Below are 16,689 nucleotides of genomic sequence, written 5' to 3'. Positions count from 1 at the left end.
TTGATTTCTCACATTTCCTTTCCCTTCTGAGAGTTTCTATCTCTCTGCTTACATCACTTATCTGTTCTTACATGTTAGCCACTTTTTCCATCAGAGCCATTAACACATTCATTATAGCTTTTAAAATTCCCAATCTGAGAATTCCAACATCTCTGCCAGAGCCAAGTCTAGCTCTGATGCTTGTTGTCTCTTCAAACTGTGTTTTTCGTCTTTTAGTATGCCTTGTAATTTTTTGGTTGAAAGTTGGACATGATGCATCATGTGGAAGAAACTGAGGTAAATAGACCTTTAGTGTGAAATTTCATATTTACCTTGCTAGGGTTTAGTCCATATTCATTGTTTGCCATAGCCATAAGTGTCAGAGGCAAAATATTCCTCAGGTGCCTTTAATTTGTCTTGGTATCTTTGGGTTTTCCTGGAAACTTCTTTTTAAATTAGGTCTGAGGTGGGCAATTCTTTCACTTGTATCCCATTTTTATCCAGGAGCCCCCACTGATGTGGTGGAAAGGTGTGAAGAAAGGGGAAGGCTAGATGGGGGCTAGAGAGTTATTTCTTTCCTTCCAGGTCCGGTTTGGCATCTAGGGCCATCCTAGTTTCTTTTGAGGGCATTCTCGTGAAGGTTAAACTCACAAAGGTGGGAGGATCCCTTAAGATTGGACCCCCCACCTTGTATTTTTTTAAATTTTCAAACTTGTCCACACTGAGCCACACCAGCAATTCATCAATTACAGTTTAGATCTTCCTCCCCTAGTAGTGGTTCTTACGGAGGGTTCTGCTCCAGAAAGCTGAGATTCGTTTTCTGCCTGCCTGCCTCTCCAATTTTGGGACAAAACTTGTCCTATGATCTCAGTTCTCTGAAGGCTCTAAGAAGAGTTGTTGCTTTTCAGCTGGTTGATTTCCAGTGCCAGGCCAGGAAACTGGAAGTCCAGATACATTTGTATCCAGACTCCCCCCCACACCCCCACAATACTTACTTTTTATTTTTATTTAAAAAAAGATTTATTTATTTATTTATTTGAGAGAGAGATAGTGAGAGAGAGCATGAGAGGGGAGAAGGTCAGAGGGAGAAGCAGACTCCCTGCAGAGCCGGGAGCCCAATGTGGGACTGGAGCCTGGGACTCCGGGATCATGACTCGAGCTGAAGGCAGTGGCTTAACCGACTCAGCCACCCAGGCGCCCTTCCCCCCATACTTACTATATCAATCTTTTAAAAAACTCTCCATGATCAATCACTACAGCCATCTTTTATTTTCTGTAGATTTTAATCATATTTAGTATAAAGTACTTTCTTATAAATTTATTATCTAGAATAGAATGTGCAGATCTATTTCTGTTGACTGCATCTGAATATTTTTTTGAATTTTTTCTCTTGACTCAGTCACATTTGTCTGTTTCTTGGCATGTTCAGTACTTATTATTTATATCAGGCATCATGGATGATATGGTGCAGAGATTCTGGGTTCTGTTGTAATTCTCTGAAGAATGTTGAGTTTTGTTCTTCAGGTGGTTGAATTACGGAACATCACCCAAAACTTGTGGAGGCTGGGCTTTAAGTTTCACAAGGGCGGATATATTTTGATTTTGCCCTTAGTTCTAGGGCAGATCTCATCTCTAGAACGTAGTCTTCATTCCCAAGGTGTGGCCCTTTGGGGGTAAACTGGGGCCTTTACCAAGCTCCTCTGTCAGACTTCAAACTCATCCCTGGAACTGATAGCAAGTGAATCTCTCCTCAGCTTTCGGCCTTCCAGCTCTTTGTCTTTCTCTGGAGTCCCTGGAATTGTTGCCCACACGTGGGCAGTTCAGGCCAGCCACATATCTGAGTTTACAGCTTCCAGCTCCTCACCCGCAGAGGCTCCAAACTTCCCAGCGTTGCCCCCTGGGTTTCCAGCTGCGGTGGCTTTCCCATCCTCTGCCTCTTCAGCCGTTGGGGCTGTGGCTTCCTGTTTGAGGTCTGGGAGAGAGCACCCTCAGGGAAAAGCAGCTCTTCTTCTTCTTCTTTTTTTTCAAGATTTTATTTATTGATTTGACAAAGAGAGACACAGCGAGAGAGAGAACAAAAGCAGAGGGAGTAGGAGAGGGAGAAGCCGGTTTCCCGTTGAGCAGGGAGCCCGTGGCGGGGCTGATCCCAGGACTCCCGGACCCCGGGACCATGACCCAAGCCGGAGGCAGACGCCTAATGACTGAGCCACCCAGGCGCCCCCAAAGCAGCTTTTCTTTCAAGAGCTGCTGCCTCCATCTAGTTTCTGTCTGCTTGTTGCTCTTCTCCAGTGCCTTCAGGCAGTGGTTTCATATATTTGTCCACATTTCATAAAGCAGAGCGTTTTGTAATTACTAGAAGTAGAAACTCAATCTGTAATCCGTAGCATCCATTCAGAAAGTGAACTATTAAAACAAACAAGCATACAAAATTAAGACCTACCCTAAAGGCGGATACCTTTTAAGTCAGGGTATTAGGGCTGAGGCGGAAGTTGACGCGAGCCCCGCCCCCACAAACAGCTCCGCCCCTCGCACGCCCCGCCCCCTCGTTCGCGCCCGTTTCCATGGCGACGCGGCGCCTAGCAGGGGCAGCCCAGCAACCGAGTGGGCGTGCAGCAGCGGCTACATGAGCGCCGGGGTGGCGGCGGCCGGGCAGCGGCCCCCCAGCTCGGGAATCCCGGGCTCTCGGGGCGCGTCGCGCCCGCGCCCCCGCCAGCCCGCGGTCGTCCAGCACTCCGGACAGCACGGCGCGCAGGCTGGGCACAGCGAGGCGCAGAAGCGGGTCCTGGACCTGGAGAAGAGCCTGCAGTTCCTGCAGCAGCAGCACTCTGAGACGCTGGTCAAGCTCCACGAGGAGATCGAGTACCTCAAGCGGGAGAACAAGGGTGAGTCCGAGCGGCGGGGCCGCGGCTGGGGCGCCCACCGCCGCTGGGGCCCGAGGGGGACGCAGACTTGCTGCCCGCGGGTGCCTCCAGCACGGAAACACGCGTGGACTCTAGAACACGCAGGTTTTAAGGAGGACAGACACAGGGCAGCAAGCCAAACCCCGGGTCCTGCCACGCGGGGCTCGGACTCCCTTCCCCCACCATCGGCCCCAAACCATGGTGGTCTTGGGGGTTGGGGTGCGTCGGGGCCATTTAGCCATCTGGCAGGGCAGCCTGTCCGTGGCATTTCCCACAGTAAGCTCGGTGGCTGTCTCATCTCTAGGAATCAGGCCCGCCTGTTTAAAAAAAAAAAACTTTTTGTGGAAGTAAAAAGTGCGAGCATACAGCTCAATGATTTTCACAAACTAAATGCCCCCAATCAAGGACCTATATGCCCGGCACCATCCAGCTCTCCCGCATACACGAGTCTCCTCAGGGCAAGGCCTTCCTAACTTGGCCCTGCTTGTGGCTCCTCACCCCCGTGGGCCAGGCCTGAAGTGGAACCTGTCTTTTACTCTGCTTCCCTCTCTCTTCTCCCTTATGTTTTAGCTGGAGCTCTTCCCCCCATACACCTAGTCTTACCTCAGTTTCTCCCCACCCTTCTCCTGCTGTCTACTTGAAGTGCTAAGTATGAGATCAAGGGGTACCCATTATGTCAGGACTCCATCTTCCCTTGACATAAGGAGTTTTGAGTCAAGGTCATGTGTGAAGTCTCTCAGGGGTTCAGCAGGAGGGGAGCACCCGGGACAAGGCAGACCTCTTCTCTCAAACTGGCAGCAGCTTCAGAAATGACCGAAGCATGTGTTTGCTTTCAGATCTCCATTACAAGCTAATAATGAATCAGAAGCCAAAGAAAGGTAAGAATGAGGCCCTCGGGTGCCTGATGGGAAGTTACTGATGTCTGGAGCAGCTCCTGGGTTGCTTGTGTTCACCCAGCTAGCTGCACTGGCCTATCCCAGTGAGGAGGGGTCCTGGGGGACCTGGAGAGATGCCACTGCCCCCAGCCATGGTTTGGGCGACTGTGCACTGAAGCACAGAGGTGGGGCTCTCGGGGATCCCAAGGCCTGAGGTCTGTGCAGCAGGGAAACAGGCAGAGCAGCTGCCCTCCCTAGCCTTGCTGCTCTGATGGATTCTGACTTGGATTCTGGCTATGGCAGGCCCCAGGCTCCCTCTGCAAGGCTGGCAAGCACTGGGCAGCCCCAGCCCTGGGCCTCTGGCCCATCACTTCCTAGCACAGAAGGCTCTGTACTAGGAAGGCACAGTCCTTTCAGGGAGCCTCCCTGCCATCTCCACAGTGACCAAGAGGGCTGGGTGAAGGCAGTGGAGATGGAGAGACCCACAGCCACTTACCCACTGCCCTTCCTCATCCTGATAGTAGCCCATTCACTTTGCGTGTCCCCTAGCCCAGCCTGCTCTCCCCACTTACCTTTGGGGCCCAGTCTGGGTGATGTTAGCCTGGAGCCCCAGTCTTGGGAGGTGTCCAGGGCTCCTTTTCTAGGGGACACAGAGAATGGTGTGGTGGTGGGCCCTCCTCTGACAGAGAGGAGCAGCTCCGGTGAGCTGTCCTCGGCAAGTGGCAGGGCCTGTTGGTGGTCCCAGTCCCAAGATGCCAGGGTTCCCCAATGGGACCTCAGAAGAGGTCATCCTCCTTCAGGGCTCCTTTGGGCCTAAGCCCACTGCTTTCTGGATGGCCCTTCAAGAAATCGCCTTTCCCCCCGCCTTGGCTCTGCCTCACCGGAGTGGGGGAGGGCCCTGTGTGAGCACATAGGCGGGCACAGGTGGCGGGCCCCTCACCCATGGAGGGGAGCGGGGGCGGAAGCATCTGGGGACACTAGGATGGAAGCGGCATTCCTGCCATCTCCAACCGACCCTGTGTCTTCTCCCACAGGCAGCATTTCCAGTTCCAGCTTTCATTCCATCAAGTCCGTCTCAAATTCGACGTCAGGTGAGCACACCAGCACCCTCTGTGAGCTCGGGGGAGGGGGAGGGGCACATGCCTCATGGGGACCCTGGGCCAATGGCCAATGTGGGGCGCTGAAGTCTTGGCTACAAAGGGAGTGAACACCAACATGGGGCACAAGGCCCTACGGCAGATGCCCCCCGACATACAGAGAGAGGAGCCTCTGTGCCTCACTAAGTGGTCTTCCAGGGAGGGGTGGCACACAGGTGGCCTGGCAGAAGCCCTGCCCCACCAAGCAGACAGGAAGCAGAGGTGGGGGGTGGGGAGAGGCGGCTCCACCTAGAGTTCTGGGCTTGTGGTGTCCTTTGCAGAGTTAGGCGCTGATAGTTTCTTCTTCCCACTCTGCCTTCCTGAGACCAGGCGTCCTCGCAGGAGCAGCCCTTGCCCCTTCTCTGCGGGCTCCAGGCAGGCAGTGGGCATTGTCCTTGGAAAGGACACTGGCGCAGGCTGGGTCCCAGACCTCCCACTCAGTGTCATTTTGCCCAAAATGGGGCACTGCTTCAGAGTCGGGGAACAGCTGTGGGGCCACCCCCAGCCCTGGCCTTCCCTGAGTACATGGAGCCAGCTCTTCACAGACCCTCAGACCCTTGGGTTTGGATCTCCCAGCAGCCCCCCGATGGGGGCTCTGTTACCATCTCTCGGTGGAAACCAAGGCAGGGGACAGACACTCCATGGGCACACACGGCTGATCCTGGGCGACTCAGGCACGGGTTCTCGATGCCCCACAGTGACTGCCTTGGCTGCTGCCAACTCTCAAGGCAAGGCCCGGACCCAGCTCAGCTTCTCCAAGAAGCAAGACTCGAAAGCTGACGTTCCCCAGAAGATGGACCTGGAAGAAGAGACCCCAGTTGCTGCCCTGTTCCACAACAGCAAGCTGGACAAAGCCCCAGGGATGCAGGGGCCGGCCAAGTAAGGGCTCGCCCAGACCCCGTGGGCCCAGCGCTCCATTTACCAAGCTCACACTCTGCCACCAGCCAGCTGCTCAGCCCTTCCAAATGGGCCAGTCTGCCGGTGAATGCAGACTTGCTCCAGGCTTGCCCATCCAGTGGGCACTGCCTTCCCCCTTTCCCCAGGGGGTCTGCAGGGTCCCTGTGCTGACTCAAGCCCACACGAGGATGCCAACAGCGGCCTCCAAAACCGTTTTCTCACAGACATGGAACAAAGTGATTTGGCCTTTAAATTACCCTGCTATTCACCAAGTCGGGGAATAAGTAAGTCGGGTTCCTGGGCTCACCCCGGGAAGTGTGCTCGGCTCTGTGAGGCGCAGACCTGGCAGTCCAGAGCAAGACCGGGCTGACACCTGAGTTTCTGGGACTGCCCTGGAAAACAGCAAGGAACCTGGACTTTTTTTAAGACTTTATTTATTTGACAGATCACAAGTAGGCAGAGAGGCAGGCAGACAGAGAGGAGGAAGCAGGCTCCCCGATGAGCAGAGAGCCTGATGCAGGGCTCGATTCCAGGACCCTGGGCTCATGACCTGAGCCAAAGGCAGAGGCTTTAACCCACTGAGCCACCCAGGCACCCCAGGAACCTGGACTTTGCATCCAAAATCAGAGACCTCATTGTCCCCTGGGTAGGGCAACCAGCAGGCTTCCGCTTCTTGGCACAGTCCTTAGATTCTCTCAACCAGGCTCACAGGTGTGGGGTCAGGACTGAGGGTGGCCCCGCAGCTTGAACCACATCGAAACTTCAGGGCACCTTAAGAGAGGAGGAAGGGATGGGCCCAGGTCCCAGCTGGCACCGGAGCCCCCCCACCTGGTGCCGGGAGCACCCTGGTCAGCAGAAGGGAAGCAGTCCCTGAGGAGGCTGTGTGGACACCCCTCCACCCCACACCAGCCTCAGGCTGGAGCAGGAGCTGCCCAGAAGAGAGGTGGGGGTGGTTAGAACAAGCCTGGCAGGCTAGCTCCAGGCTGCTGCAGTGACTGTTCCAGAGAGGAAGAAGGGGAGACCTCCAGTGCAGTGGCGAGCTCCACGGCAGGCAACCAGCACAAGGGCAAGCAGCCCCCCGTGATGAGCCTGCCTCCATACCTGCGCAAGCCCACCACGATTCAGCAATGTGAGGTTGTCATCCGCCAGCTGTGGAATGCCAACCTCCTGCAGGCCCAAGAGGTGAGGCTCGGGACCCCAATCTGCCCCCCGACCTCTGCGGAGCCTGCCCACTGCCCCTCTTATTCCTGCCTTCCAGTTGCAACACCTCAAGGCCCTCCTTGAAGAGAATCAGAGACCCAAGGCTGCCCCTGAGGAGCCTGGGCCCAGCTCTCCCAAGTGAGTGAGAGCCCTCGCAGCCCTCACCCCACCCCACCCTACCCCAGCGAGGTCTTCCCCTCTGGGGCTCACTGCTGACTCCTCCTTCACCAGGGACCAGGAGGCCCTTCACCCGGGAGCCATGCAGCTTCCCAAGGTCCCCACCAAGCGCGTCCTCAAGAAATGGTGAGTTGCATTGGCAGGGGGAGGTTGAGGTGACCTCCAAACCCCGTATGGGGTACGGAAGGGACTGGGACCCAGATGGCTCCGTGTTTTGCCTGGGGACGCACTGAGCTGGGCTCCTGCTCCCAGGGGCTCTGCAGTGCCCGCCCTCTGCCCGAACAGCCTGATTCTGAGCCCGATGCCCGTGGCGGAGCGCTCCATCCTGCCGGCGCTGAAGCAGACCCTGAAGAGCAACTTCGCCGAGCGGCAGAAGAGGCTTCAGGTGGTGCAGAGCCGGCGGCTGCACCGCTCGGTGCTCTGAGGCCAGCGGCGCCCATCTGCGCCTGCACAGCAGCTCTCAGCCAGACCCGTGACCAACCCCCCGGCTGGAGATCCTCACCCTCTCTAGATAGCACTTCCAGACAATTCTCATACGTTTAGGCCAACTGAAATTCCAGATAAACAAAACTCATGGCAGATAAAGTACTTGGTCTCAGAACTGGGAAACTTTATTTTCTTGCTCGGTATTTTGCTATTCTGCGTTTACACGAAAACACGTTATGAAAGAATTATTACCCTACCCCGCTGAAGACTGGAAATAAAGCTCGTTTCTCCACTTGTGCGTCTCATCCCTCACTGCCGTCGGGCATCACTGCCCTGCTCTGTGCCCCTAGCTCTGCTCCCTGCAGTGGGAGGGGCCTGGGTGCCTGGGACTCCGGGCTCATCCAAGGCGGGCAAGCGTGCAGGGGGGTTCCAGGCCCTGTGCACAAGGCGAGACGCCTTCTTCCCCATTAGTGCCAGCCAGCTTCCAGGCTGACAAACACAGCTGATGCGCCATCCTGCCGGGCCTGCCCTCCAACTCGGAGGGCCACGGCACCTTGGGAGTGGCCCTCTCCAGGGCTCTGGCGCCCCACACGGTGATACTCCTGCCCCAAGGGCCCCCCACAACCACAGCGTCCTATGGCTCATGGGCGCAGTCAGTGTCACATCCACCTGCCCCTGGCAGGACTGTGCTCCAGGCCCATTTCCTCAGCACTCATCTCTACCTCTTCTTGCTTCTGGCAGCAGGAACCCAGCCAGAAACCTGGGTGAGGTTATGGCCCTGACACTCAAAAAAGGGTGAACTAAGATCTGGATCTCCATGGCCATCCCCAAGGTGGGGAACCGGGCTCAGCCCCGACAATGTTCCTCACTGGACAGTAGTACCCAGACTTTCAGAGGGGAGGGGACATAGTGACAAATTCATGACAAACACAGGAATAATAAATTTATTGTAAGAACCACAGATGACATGGTAGTGCACATAGAAAAGGGGGACCCTCTCAACACCAGAGGGCTGGCGGGCTGATGCCCTGTCAGGGAGCCTTCTTCGCTCTCAGGAACGGCTCTGAGCCCTGACCCCAGAGTAGGCATGGTGCCAGGGACAGGATCCACCGAGGTGCCCCTGCTCCCCAGGCTCCCCCACAGTGCTGAACAGACCCCCATGGCTTGAAGGGAGAATGCCATGAGGTATGAGGCCCAGGCGCCTGCAGGGGATCTGCAACCGCCTGCAGGCCAACCTTCCCTCTGAGACTCGGCCAGCGCCCTGGGATCCAGGAGCTTCCCTGTGGCTTGCCCCAGATGCCCATGGTGGCAGGGTCTGAACCTAAAACCGTGACCAGAGAATTCTGTGTGCATTTTCAGGGTTTCCTATGCTCTCCATGTTCCCCTACAGGAACAGGATGTGTTTCTGGTGCACACACATAAGAGGCCCTAACAAGACCCTGAGTTCTCCCCCGTGCTACTGAGGAAGGACATGGGCCTTGGAGAGGCCGAGGGGACAGCAGCCCAGGGAGGAGCACACAGGGCTGGTGGCATGTCCGACTCCTTGGGGGACGTCCCAACCCCATCACTGATGCAGCCAGCCCCACAGCCACCTGCCCTCATCATGTACAAGTGTGGGAGGATGTCTGGCAAGTCCCCAAGGCAGAAGATAAAAGCAGGAAAGCTAATCTAAGCCCAGGCTCTCTAAGGGAGCCAACACCTAGAAATGTCCGACACGAGGTACATGTCCTCTGTGGCCCTGACAAGGCCGCTGACTCTCCCCGCGGTCCCCAGCGGCTGGGTGGCTAGGCGGCTGAGAGGCAGGCCTGGTGGATGCTCTGTGCCCAGGTGTTGAGCAGGGCCGTGACCGAGTGCTTGTCGGGGAGCTGCAGCAGCCTCGAGGTCATGCACCGGTGCACCGACTGCAGGAAGGGGTTGGCGTCTGCAACAGAGCAGTGGGCCATGAGCGGTGCTGGGCCTGATGCTGGGCCACGCAGCAACTCTCTGTGAATGGGTTACCCCATAGACACAGGCTGTCATCTGGGGCATTGCACCCAGCCAGCGTGAGCAGGGGTGCCATCTCCCTCACACAGTGGGGTAGCTGATGGGCTCCCCTCCCAGGCCCATGCATCAGTGGAGAACTACAGTGTGGACAGGTCTGGAGCCCAGGAACCCCACTCAGGGGCAGTCTTGGGACCCCAGCCCCATACCCCAGCTGAGCTGCAGGGGCACTGGTCCCCATCAACAGGGCTCTCTCTGGGCCTCTGGTCTGAAGCCATGTCACCCAGATGGGTCCCCACGAACCCTAGCTCCTTCTGTGCTCCCCTATCAGCCTTGCAGAGGCCCCCAGGGGTGGATGGGCCTGCTCACTCCTACACATGGCTGCCCTGCAGGCCGACAGAACACCATAGAGACAGAGACCCCTTTCTCTCCAAGTGATTTCTGGGCAACCTACTCCTGTCCACAAAGGGGCAGACAGAAAAAGGGGAGGACTGGGCTCCACTGTGGGAGCCCAGAGGAAACCCAGTTGCCTGGAGCCGACCCCGTCCCACCAGGGCCCCAAGAGAGTAGCCACAAGGCCTCACCACAGCCGTCCTCGCAGCTCACCCACCGTACTGCCACTGCCGGTCGATCCACAGTGGGCTCTGGGCAGGGTAGTCAGCAGGGACACTGAGCTCCAGTGGCGGCACACTCGGGAGATCCTTGTCATCTGCAACACATGCAGCTGTGCCTGTGACCTGGCCCAAGGCCTCAACCTGCCCTGCCTCACAGCCCTGCTCCGAACAGGGCTCTTCGAATCCCAAAAGGCTCTGGTGAGGCTTGCTGCAAAGTTTGGAGGTCACTCTGACTCCCAGGCTTCCACATTTCCCTAGGGCCTCAGGCTCAGTACCTGGAAGGCAGGGAGGGGGCCTCCCCCGCAGGGGTAAGAGGTGAGAGTGTGGGGGCTCCAGGCTAGGCCCTCAGGGCACACCCTAGGCCAGGTATGTGGGAGGATCCAGAAGGATGTGAGGCTGGTGGGCCTCGGGGCACGGTGTGTGTGTGCCTATCTGTGGGAGGCACAGTGCCAGTCCCGATGGGGCAGGCGGGCCTGGGCTGGGCCTGCTCTGGAGCCAGGGGCAGGGGCAGAACCCTGGGGCTGGAGTTGGACTCAGTCTCCCACAGCACCAGCCCCGCCTCCCCAGTACGCACCCAACTTGCATATCAGGTGGACGGTGCCATTGTTACTGCAGTGAGAAGGATCCAAATTCACCAAGAACTTAGGATCTAATCTGGCCACTTCCCCCTGGAGCACGTTGGGGATGGTCTGCCGCTCGTCGTCTTCAAACCTACGCTTCCGGGTGCACACGACCGGGGCTCTGGAGGAGGCAGCTATGGTCACCACACGGGGCTAGGCTGTGGCCCACGACCCACAGCCCACGGCCCACTGCCCAGCGCGAGCCTGAGCCCTGTGCTACACGTACGTGATGGGTGGGCCATGGATGGCTGTCATGGCCGGCACGAAGGTGCGGTACAGGGAATGGTTGAAGACGGGTGAGCGGATATTGGCCAGGACGGCATCAAGGAGCGGCTGGCACAGGTATTGCTGTTTGGTTGGCGGCACCGGAGGCGGCGGGGGTGTGGGCTGGGACAGGACAGCGGGGTCAGCAGCCCACTCTTGGGAAGCTTTCTAGACCCTGAGGTCCATCCTCACAGCCAGACTTTCACGGCTTCCCCACCACCTCTACCCCCGAGAGATAAATATAGTTATCTTGGATGCACTCGCCTGCCTTTTGTGGCTTTGACCTTCCCCTGAGGCCCCCTCCCCACAGAGCTGGGCCTCGTGCTGGGCAGGGGCAAGTAGAAGCGAGACAGTGGAGATGAGCGTACACAAAAGTCTGTGAACCTGGCGGAGGGAGGGAACACCCACAGGACCATAGCCGGAGGGTGACCTCTCCCATGTTCGCACACATGCTCTCCTTCCCCAAGGCCCACCTGACCTGGAAGAAGACTCCTGGGCGAGGTCCCCAGGCTGAGTGGCATGCCCCCTCTACCCATTCCTGACTGTGAACACTTCTCCCCGCTTGTGGGGTGAGTCCCGGTCTCCTCAGAGATGCCTGCGGCCCTCTGAACACCACCAGGCCGTGGTGTCCCACTCACCACTGCCATGTCATTCTTGAGCTTCTCCAGGGCAATCTCACACTTCTGCAGTGTTTTCAGGGGGCACCTGTGGGGAGAAGGGATGTGGCTGACCCTCCATGCTTGACGATGGGGCGCTGGTGGCTCTCGGGTGCTGATTCCAACCACCACCCTCCTCGCTTCTTCTGGTGTGAACAGAGCCAGCCTCGGCCAGCACAAGCCTCCACAGGAGCCCCAGCCATTGACCAGCTGTTCCTAGACGCAAAGTGTAAGGACAGATTGTCCTGTCCCCAGGAGTGGCCCCATCCTGGTTGGCAGAACAGGGCATAAATGTGATGGGTCAGTGGGGAGGGACAGAGGTTGGGCCCCTGCCCCCCAGCCGTAGAATTCCAATGAGGATCAATCCAAGAGGGCTTGGAGGGTGGTCCAGATCCAAGAGGCTTAGTTCTGCCATTTCCAGCATTTTGTCTAGTAAATGGAATAGAGAAGACCTTCTAGAAGGGAACACAGACTAAGAGGCAGGGAGAGGGACAAACCCAAAGGCCAGTCAACATGCACAGTCCTGTACTGCAGACCAAGCTCTGGTGCTCACAGCAGCCCTGGCACTGGCCAGCATGGGCGTGTGTGCCGAGAAGCTAGTGCCCCACTGCCTTACAAGTGCTTCTCAAGGGATCGTCTTGTTTCATTTTCCCAGCCAAGCTGAGTGAGCCACAGCTGCCCCTTTTTGCAGACGGGCTAACTGATATGAAGTCACTTGCCAAAGACCACTGGTAAGTCAGGGGCAGCGCAAAGGTAGGGGGCCAGGGGCTTGGAACCCCAGCAGACACACGTAAGTGGAGCCCTATGGCCCCTTCTCTAAACTCCACATCACCACCAAACGCCCATTCAAGGCTGGGCCAACCATGCAGCCGGACGTGGGCAGAGCGCCATCCTTCCTCCAGGAGCCTGGAGGCAAAGCTCACCGCTTAGAGGGGTCTGTCAGGATGTCCAGAAGGCTCTTCATCTTACTCAGGTCCTTTTTTCTGTCTGGGACAGAGAAGGGCCACTAAGACACGTGCCTGGGGTATCCCCCCGCCATCCCCAAACATGCTGTGCCCCAGCCCCGGCCGCACCTTCATTCTTGTCAATCTTGTTGATCATGCGGCGCAGGGGCTCGATGTACTTGGAGAGCTGCTTCAGCTTGTCGAGGTACTGCTGCTCCTCGGCCTGGCTGGAGCCAGCTGGGCTCATGACTGAGCTGGGATTCACTGCAGGATATGACGTGGTAAGCGCGGCTCCCACCCACAAGCCCGGGCTCTCTGCAAACCCTCCAGGCGGGGATCTAGAGCTCACCCACCCTGTTATAAGCGGAGGCCTCCAGATGGTGAGGGGCGAATCTCAGCCCCTTCACCTGTGGGTCTGTGTGTGGGTTACACAATGGGTTCTGGGCCTCGGATCATACCCACCCCCGACCCGACTTACCTGGGGTGTTTAAAGGTCCCGGGGAGGGGACGCTGAAGTTCTGCGGGGTGCGGGCCGTCACTGGACTCTGGGAGGGCTGTGGTGAGGGGCTCGGCAGGAAGCTACTAGGGGAAGGGGCAGGGCCAGAGCTGCAGCAGAACAAAAGCAGGTGCACCTGTGAGCTGGGGCACAAGGCGGGGCCCGCCCTGAGAGCCAGGTGGGGAGGGCCACCCCCTGCCAGGCCTACCTGACGTTGGAGTTGGGCTGCGAGCTGGGCTGGCCAGGCTGTGGGGATGGCTGCGGGGGAGGGGGCATCGACTGTGGGGTCTGCACCTGCTGGCCCGGTGACGGCGAGGACAGCATGGTGAGGCTGTTCTGGCTGACCTGGAAGTGGAGGGGGCTCAGCCTGCTCGCCTGCCACACGTTCTCACTCCTGCTGCGCCCTCACTCCCACCCCCATCCCTGTGTCACAGACCCCATCTGCACACAAAAGCCCCCTCACCCTCTCAGCCTCACCCAAATACCCCTTCTTTCAGACACCCTGCGCCATGAACACCAACACGGGCACAGGGCCCCACCCCGAGGAGCCACACACACAAGTCCACGATGATGAGTGGCTGGCACAAAGGCCCGGCTGGGCAGCTCCTGCTCCTTGGCAGGGAGACCATGAGGTCCACAGGCTTCTGCGCTGGAACAGGACATCCCCATGTTTCTGTCTGACAGGTGGGGGAGCCAGAGAAGGCCTATGGCCTCGGATGGTGCTGCCTGGCCTTGCCGGCCTGTGTTGCTCACGTAGGTGCCAGTGAGGACCCCGCCCTGCGACAGATGGGACCATCTTCCCACATGCTTCCGTGAGCTCCTCCCAGCTCTCAGGGCACAGTGGGAGCCTCTCTCATGTTTAATGGGAGCAAAGTGGCCCCTGTGTCAGCCCCTGCCAGCACGTGTGGCCTGATGACCCTCGGTCCGCGGCTGAGCAGCCTGCCCTTGACTGGCAGAACGAGCAGACCTGCCTCGCCCAGGACATGGTGACGGCGGCGTGAGGGCCCGGCAAGAACCAGCCCAAAGTTCCCTGCCAGTTTCAGGGCTTCCCGGGGTCAGCGGAGGGGGCTCCTCCCACACCCTAGTCAAGCTCCTACATGCTGAGCCCCCCTCAGAGCCTGCTTCCTGGAGCCTAGTCCACAACCCCCCCAACTCTTGGACTGTCCAGTTCTGCAGACCAAGCCCAGTGCTTGTCTCAGGGTACTCTAGACTCTTGTGCCATCTGGGGCGGGGGGTTTGCGCTTCCCTCCCACACACTCATCTGCCATTGGGGCGGGGGCAGGAACATGCACGCTCAGGCCTCCAGCTGCTAGGCCCGGTTGTTCTACCGAGTGAAGCAATAGGTCCCAGGTGATTCACAGTGATGCCAGCGAGGGCAGAAACAGGGCCTGGGTCAGCTAAATTGAACTGAGTGCAGCAGGCTTCTCCTAGGCAGGGCTTGCCTTCAGTGCTGGGCTACGCTGAGTCCCAGGGCGGGCAGCATGACCCCGGCACTGGACAAGAGGCTCCAGAATCCACCCAAGGACCAACAAACTCCCAGGACTAGGAAGGTGAACAGGCCATCTCAGAAGAGCCCATGCCAAGAAGCAGATGGTGCCAAGGACAGAGAACTACAGGCCTGGGGCCTCCACACCCTGGGCTCAGCCTGCGAGGCCTGGGAACTCCCCTGGAGTGGTTTCCTACAAAAGCCCCGCTGTCACCTCCCTTTTCCCTCTCCCCAACCTGCTGCCACACACCACCTTGTGCCCCTGAAACTGCCTCTTGATGTGCCCTCTTCCTGCCTCACCTACCTGCACCTGCCCCAGGGAAGAGCCCCAGCCTTATTAGCTTCTGCTCCAGCAGATGTCCCTTCTAGAAGGTGTTCAGCTCCTGTCTGTAGTGTAAAGCTGGTGCTTCTCTTAAGGGAAATGAGGCATGTGAGGGCACCATGGCCAGCACAAAGCCATTGCAAGGGGAAGGCCACTGCACAGTTCACTTCCCACCTAAATGTCTGAAGCTGTATCTTAAAAGGCACCCTCAGCACTGCGACCATGGGAAACAGGGCACTTTCCCCACACCCTCTGCTGGGTTCCATGGAGCACACATGGCTCCCCTGGGCGTTAGAGTCCGCTAGACACAGGCAAGAGCAGCCTGCCCCAGACCCGGGCACAAGCTCAACGCTTCTGCTTCCTCCTACGAGCCTGTCTCTTACATCTAGCCACAGGCTACCCCAGGCCACTCTCCAGGCCACCAAAGGAAATCCCTAGGCTTTCGACATCCAATCCAGATCTCTTTACATCTGACAGTGCCTCTGGAAAAATGCCTGATTCTGTTGGCAACACACACATTCCCCTTCCCAGGCCTTCAGGATCCCTTCCCCAGTCAGCCCAGGGCTCATAGGCCTCCCAGATCCTGAGATGCCACAGACACACGCAGGACGAGGAGTCGCAACCTGAAGGTCTCTGTCAAGAAAACAATGGCCAACCAAAGTGGCTAAGGAGACAGAGACCCCCCAGGCTTCAGGTTTATGTTCTGTTTGGCTGATGCTGGGGCAGAGAGGAGCGAGACGGCTGGGCACCTCCAGTGATGTATGAAGCCCCCCAGAGGGGAGCACCGCTGCCCTAGCTCTGCATCTTCCCTCCCCACGCATGTTCTGCCAGAGGCACAGGCTTGGCGGTCACAGTGGCTGGCACATGCCATGTGACACTAATGTACCCACCCACTGTCACCTACATATCACACAGGGGAAGTGGGAATTAAGAGAGAAGGGACATGCTCAAGGTCACATGGCTAGCAGAGTTCAGGCATCTCAGCACCATCTACTCTCCCAAGGAGCAAGGACAAGTGTCTGGGAAGAGACCCTGCACAACAGCCTGAAGGCAGGAGCAGGGGAAGGCAAGGTTCAAACAGAGGGGACACAGCCAGAGCACAGGGGAGTGGCAGGGCCAGGATGCTGGGCAGCAGGGCAGCAGGCCTCATCTGGGGAGCTAAGTGCAATGAAGATACCCCTCAGGGGACGCTGGTGGCACCATACCCTCTAGCCATCTTGGGACAACCCATGCCCACCAGACATCCCTGGAACATTCCCATCCTCCTGGCCCCTGTACGTGATGTGTCCCCAGAGCAAAGAGGAATATGGACCCCACCATGGCACCACCTGCTCACACTGCCAGGGACCCCACGTCACCCCTGCGTGGGGGTCCAGGGCACTGCATCCAGCACGTGTCCAGCACAGAATCCTGCTCTGTCATGGGCGTCGGAGTCATGAAGTGTTCCCCCAGTCTGAAGACACAGCCATGGGACACGCTGCAGGGCCGGGGGCAGAGAGTGTCTGAGAGCCCCGTCTCCTGAAGGGCTGACAGAACAGGCCTTCTAGTTCGCCTGTTCTCCTGATCCCGGTTTGTTGCCACAAGGAAGGAATCAGGCAGATAGGTGCTGCAGGCACTGAAGCACCTCACTCCAGGGCCTGGAGCAGCTGGCTGCCGAAGGCTCCGCTGGGGCACCCACGGGATGGCAGCAGTAGCCCTGACCTGTAAGGAAGCATCT

The 16,689-nt window shown here is 58.1% G+C and overlaps 2 protein-coding genes across 8 annotated transcripts in view; one reads left to right on the top strand and one right to left on the bottom strand.

Annotated features, from left to right (window-relative positions):
• The first annotated feature begins 2,575 nt into the window (after positions 1-2,575).
• On the top strand, positions 2,576-7,880 carry LOC116878435 (coiled-coil domain-containing protein 74B-like). Of its 3 annotated transcripts, none has more exons than XM_032875937.1 (8): positions 2,576-2,861; positions 3,716-3,757; positions 4,789-4,845; positions 5,589-5,769; positions 6,792-6,969; positions 7,046-7,125; positions 7,219-7,290; positions 7,417-7,880. In XM_032875937.1, the coding sequence occupies exons 1-8, from the start codon at positions 2,603-2,605 to the stop codon at positions 7,586-7,588; spliced, it is 1,041 nt and encodes a 346-aa protein (XP_032731828.1). In that variant the 5' UTR covers positions 2,576-2,602; the 3' UTR covers positions 7,589-7,880. The 3 variants fall into 3 exon arrangements, with proteins under 3 accessions (XP_032731828.1, XP_032731829.1, XP_032731827.1); XM_032875938.1 differs by having other exon boundaries at positions 6,780-6,969; positions 7,450-7,880; XM_032875936.1 differs by having other exon boundaries at positions 6,780-6,969.
• Positions 7,881-8,511: 631 nt separating this feature from the next.
• The window catches only part of MED15 (mediator complex subunit 15), a 64,807-nt gene continuing 56,629 nt past the window's right edge, over positions 8,512-16,689 (bottom strand). For 3 of the 5 annotated variants that reach the window (XM_032875933.1, XM_032875930.1, XM_032875935.1), the window contains 9 exons: positions 13,373-13,509; positions 13,147-13,274; positions 12,798-12,932; positions 12,648-12,711; positions 11,707-11,773; positions 11,031-11,191; positions 10,759-10,925; positions 10,181-10,279; positions 8,512-9,511 (listed from right to left, as the gene is read on the bottom strand). In XM_032875933.1, coding sequence (XP_032731824.1) covers positions 9,375-9,511; positions 10,181-10,279; positions 10,759-10,925; positions 11,031-11,191; positions 11,707-11,773; positions 12,648-12,711; positions 12,798-12,932; positions 13,147-13,274; positions 13,373-13,509 — 1,095 coding nt within the window. In that variant the 3' untranslated portion in view covers positions 8,512-9,374. Of the gene's footprint in view, positions 9,512-10,154; positions 10,280-10,758; positions 10,926-11,030; positions 11,192-11,706; positions 11,774-12,647; positions 12,712-12,797; positions 12,933-13,146; positions 13,275-13,372; positions 13,510-16,689 lie in introns of all 5 variants that reach the window. The other 2 variants (XM_032875934.1, XM_032875932.1) reach the window with 2 other exon arrangements.

The sequence above is a fragment of the Lontra canadensis genome, unplaced genomic scaffold (genome assembly GCF_010015895.1).
Source record: "Lontra canadensis isolate GAN:19392208 unplaced genomic scaffold, GSC_riverotter_1.0 scaffold57, whole genome shotgun sequence".
Classification (NCBI taxonomy): Eukaryota; Metazoa; Chordata; class Mammalia; order Carnivora; family Mustelidae; genus Lontra; species Lontra canadensis.
Note: the sequence above shows the minus strand (reverse complement) of the source record. Positions and strands in the feature narration are given on the sequence as shown.

Bases quoted from the DNA above. Each gene is read 5' to 3' on its own strand.
- LOC116878435 (XM_032875936.1), top strand. From the start codon at position 2,603: ATGAGCGCCGGGGTGGCGGCGGCCGGGCAGCGGCCCCCCAGCTCGGGA. The intron at 3,758-4,788 runs GTAAGAATGAGG...CTTCTCCCACAG, and splicing joins GAATCAGAAGCCAAAGAAAG to GCAGCATTTCCAGTTCCAGC. The intron at 7,126-7,218 runs GTGAGTGAGAGC...CTCCTTCACCAG, and splicing joins CCTGGGCCCAGCTCTCCCAA to GGACCAGGAGGCCCTTCACC.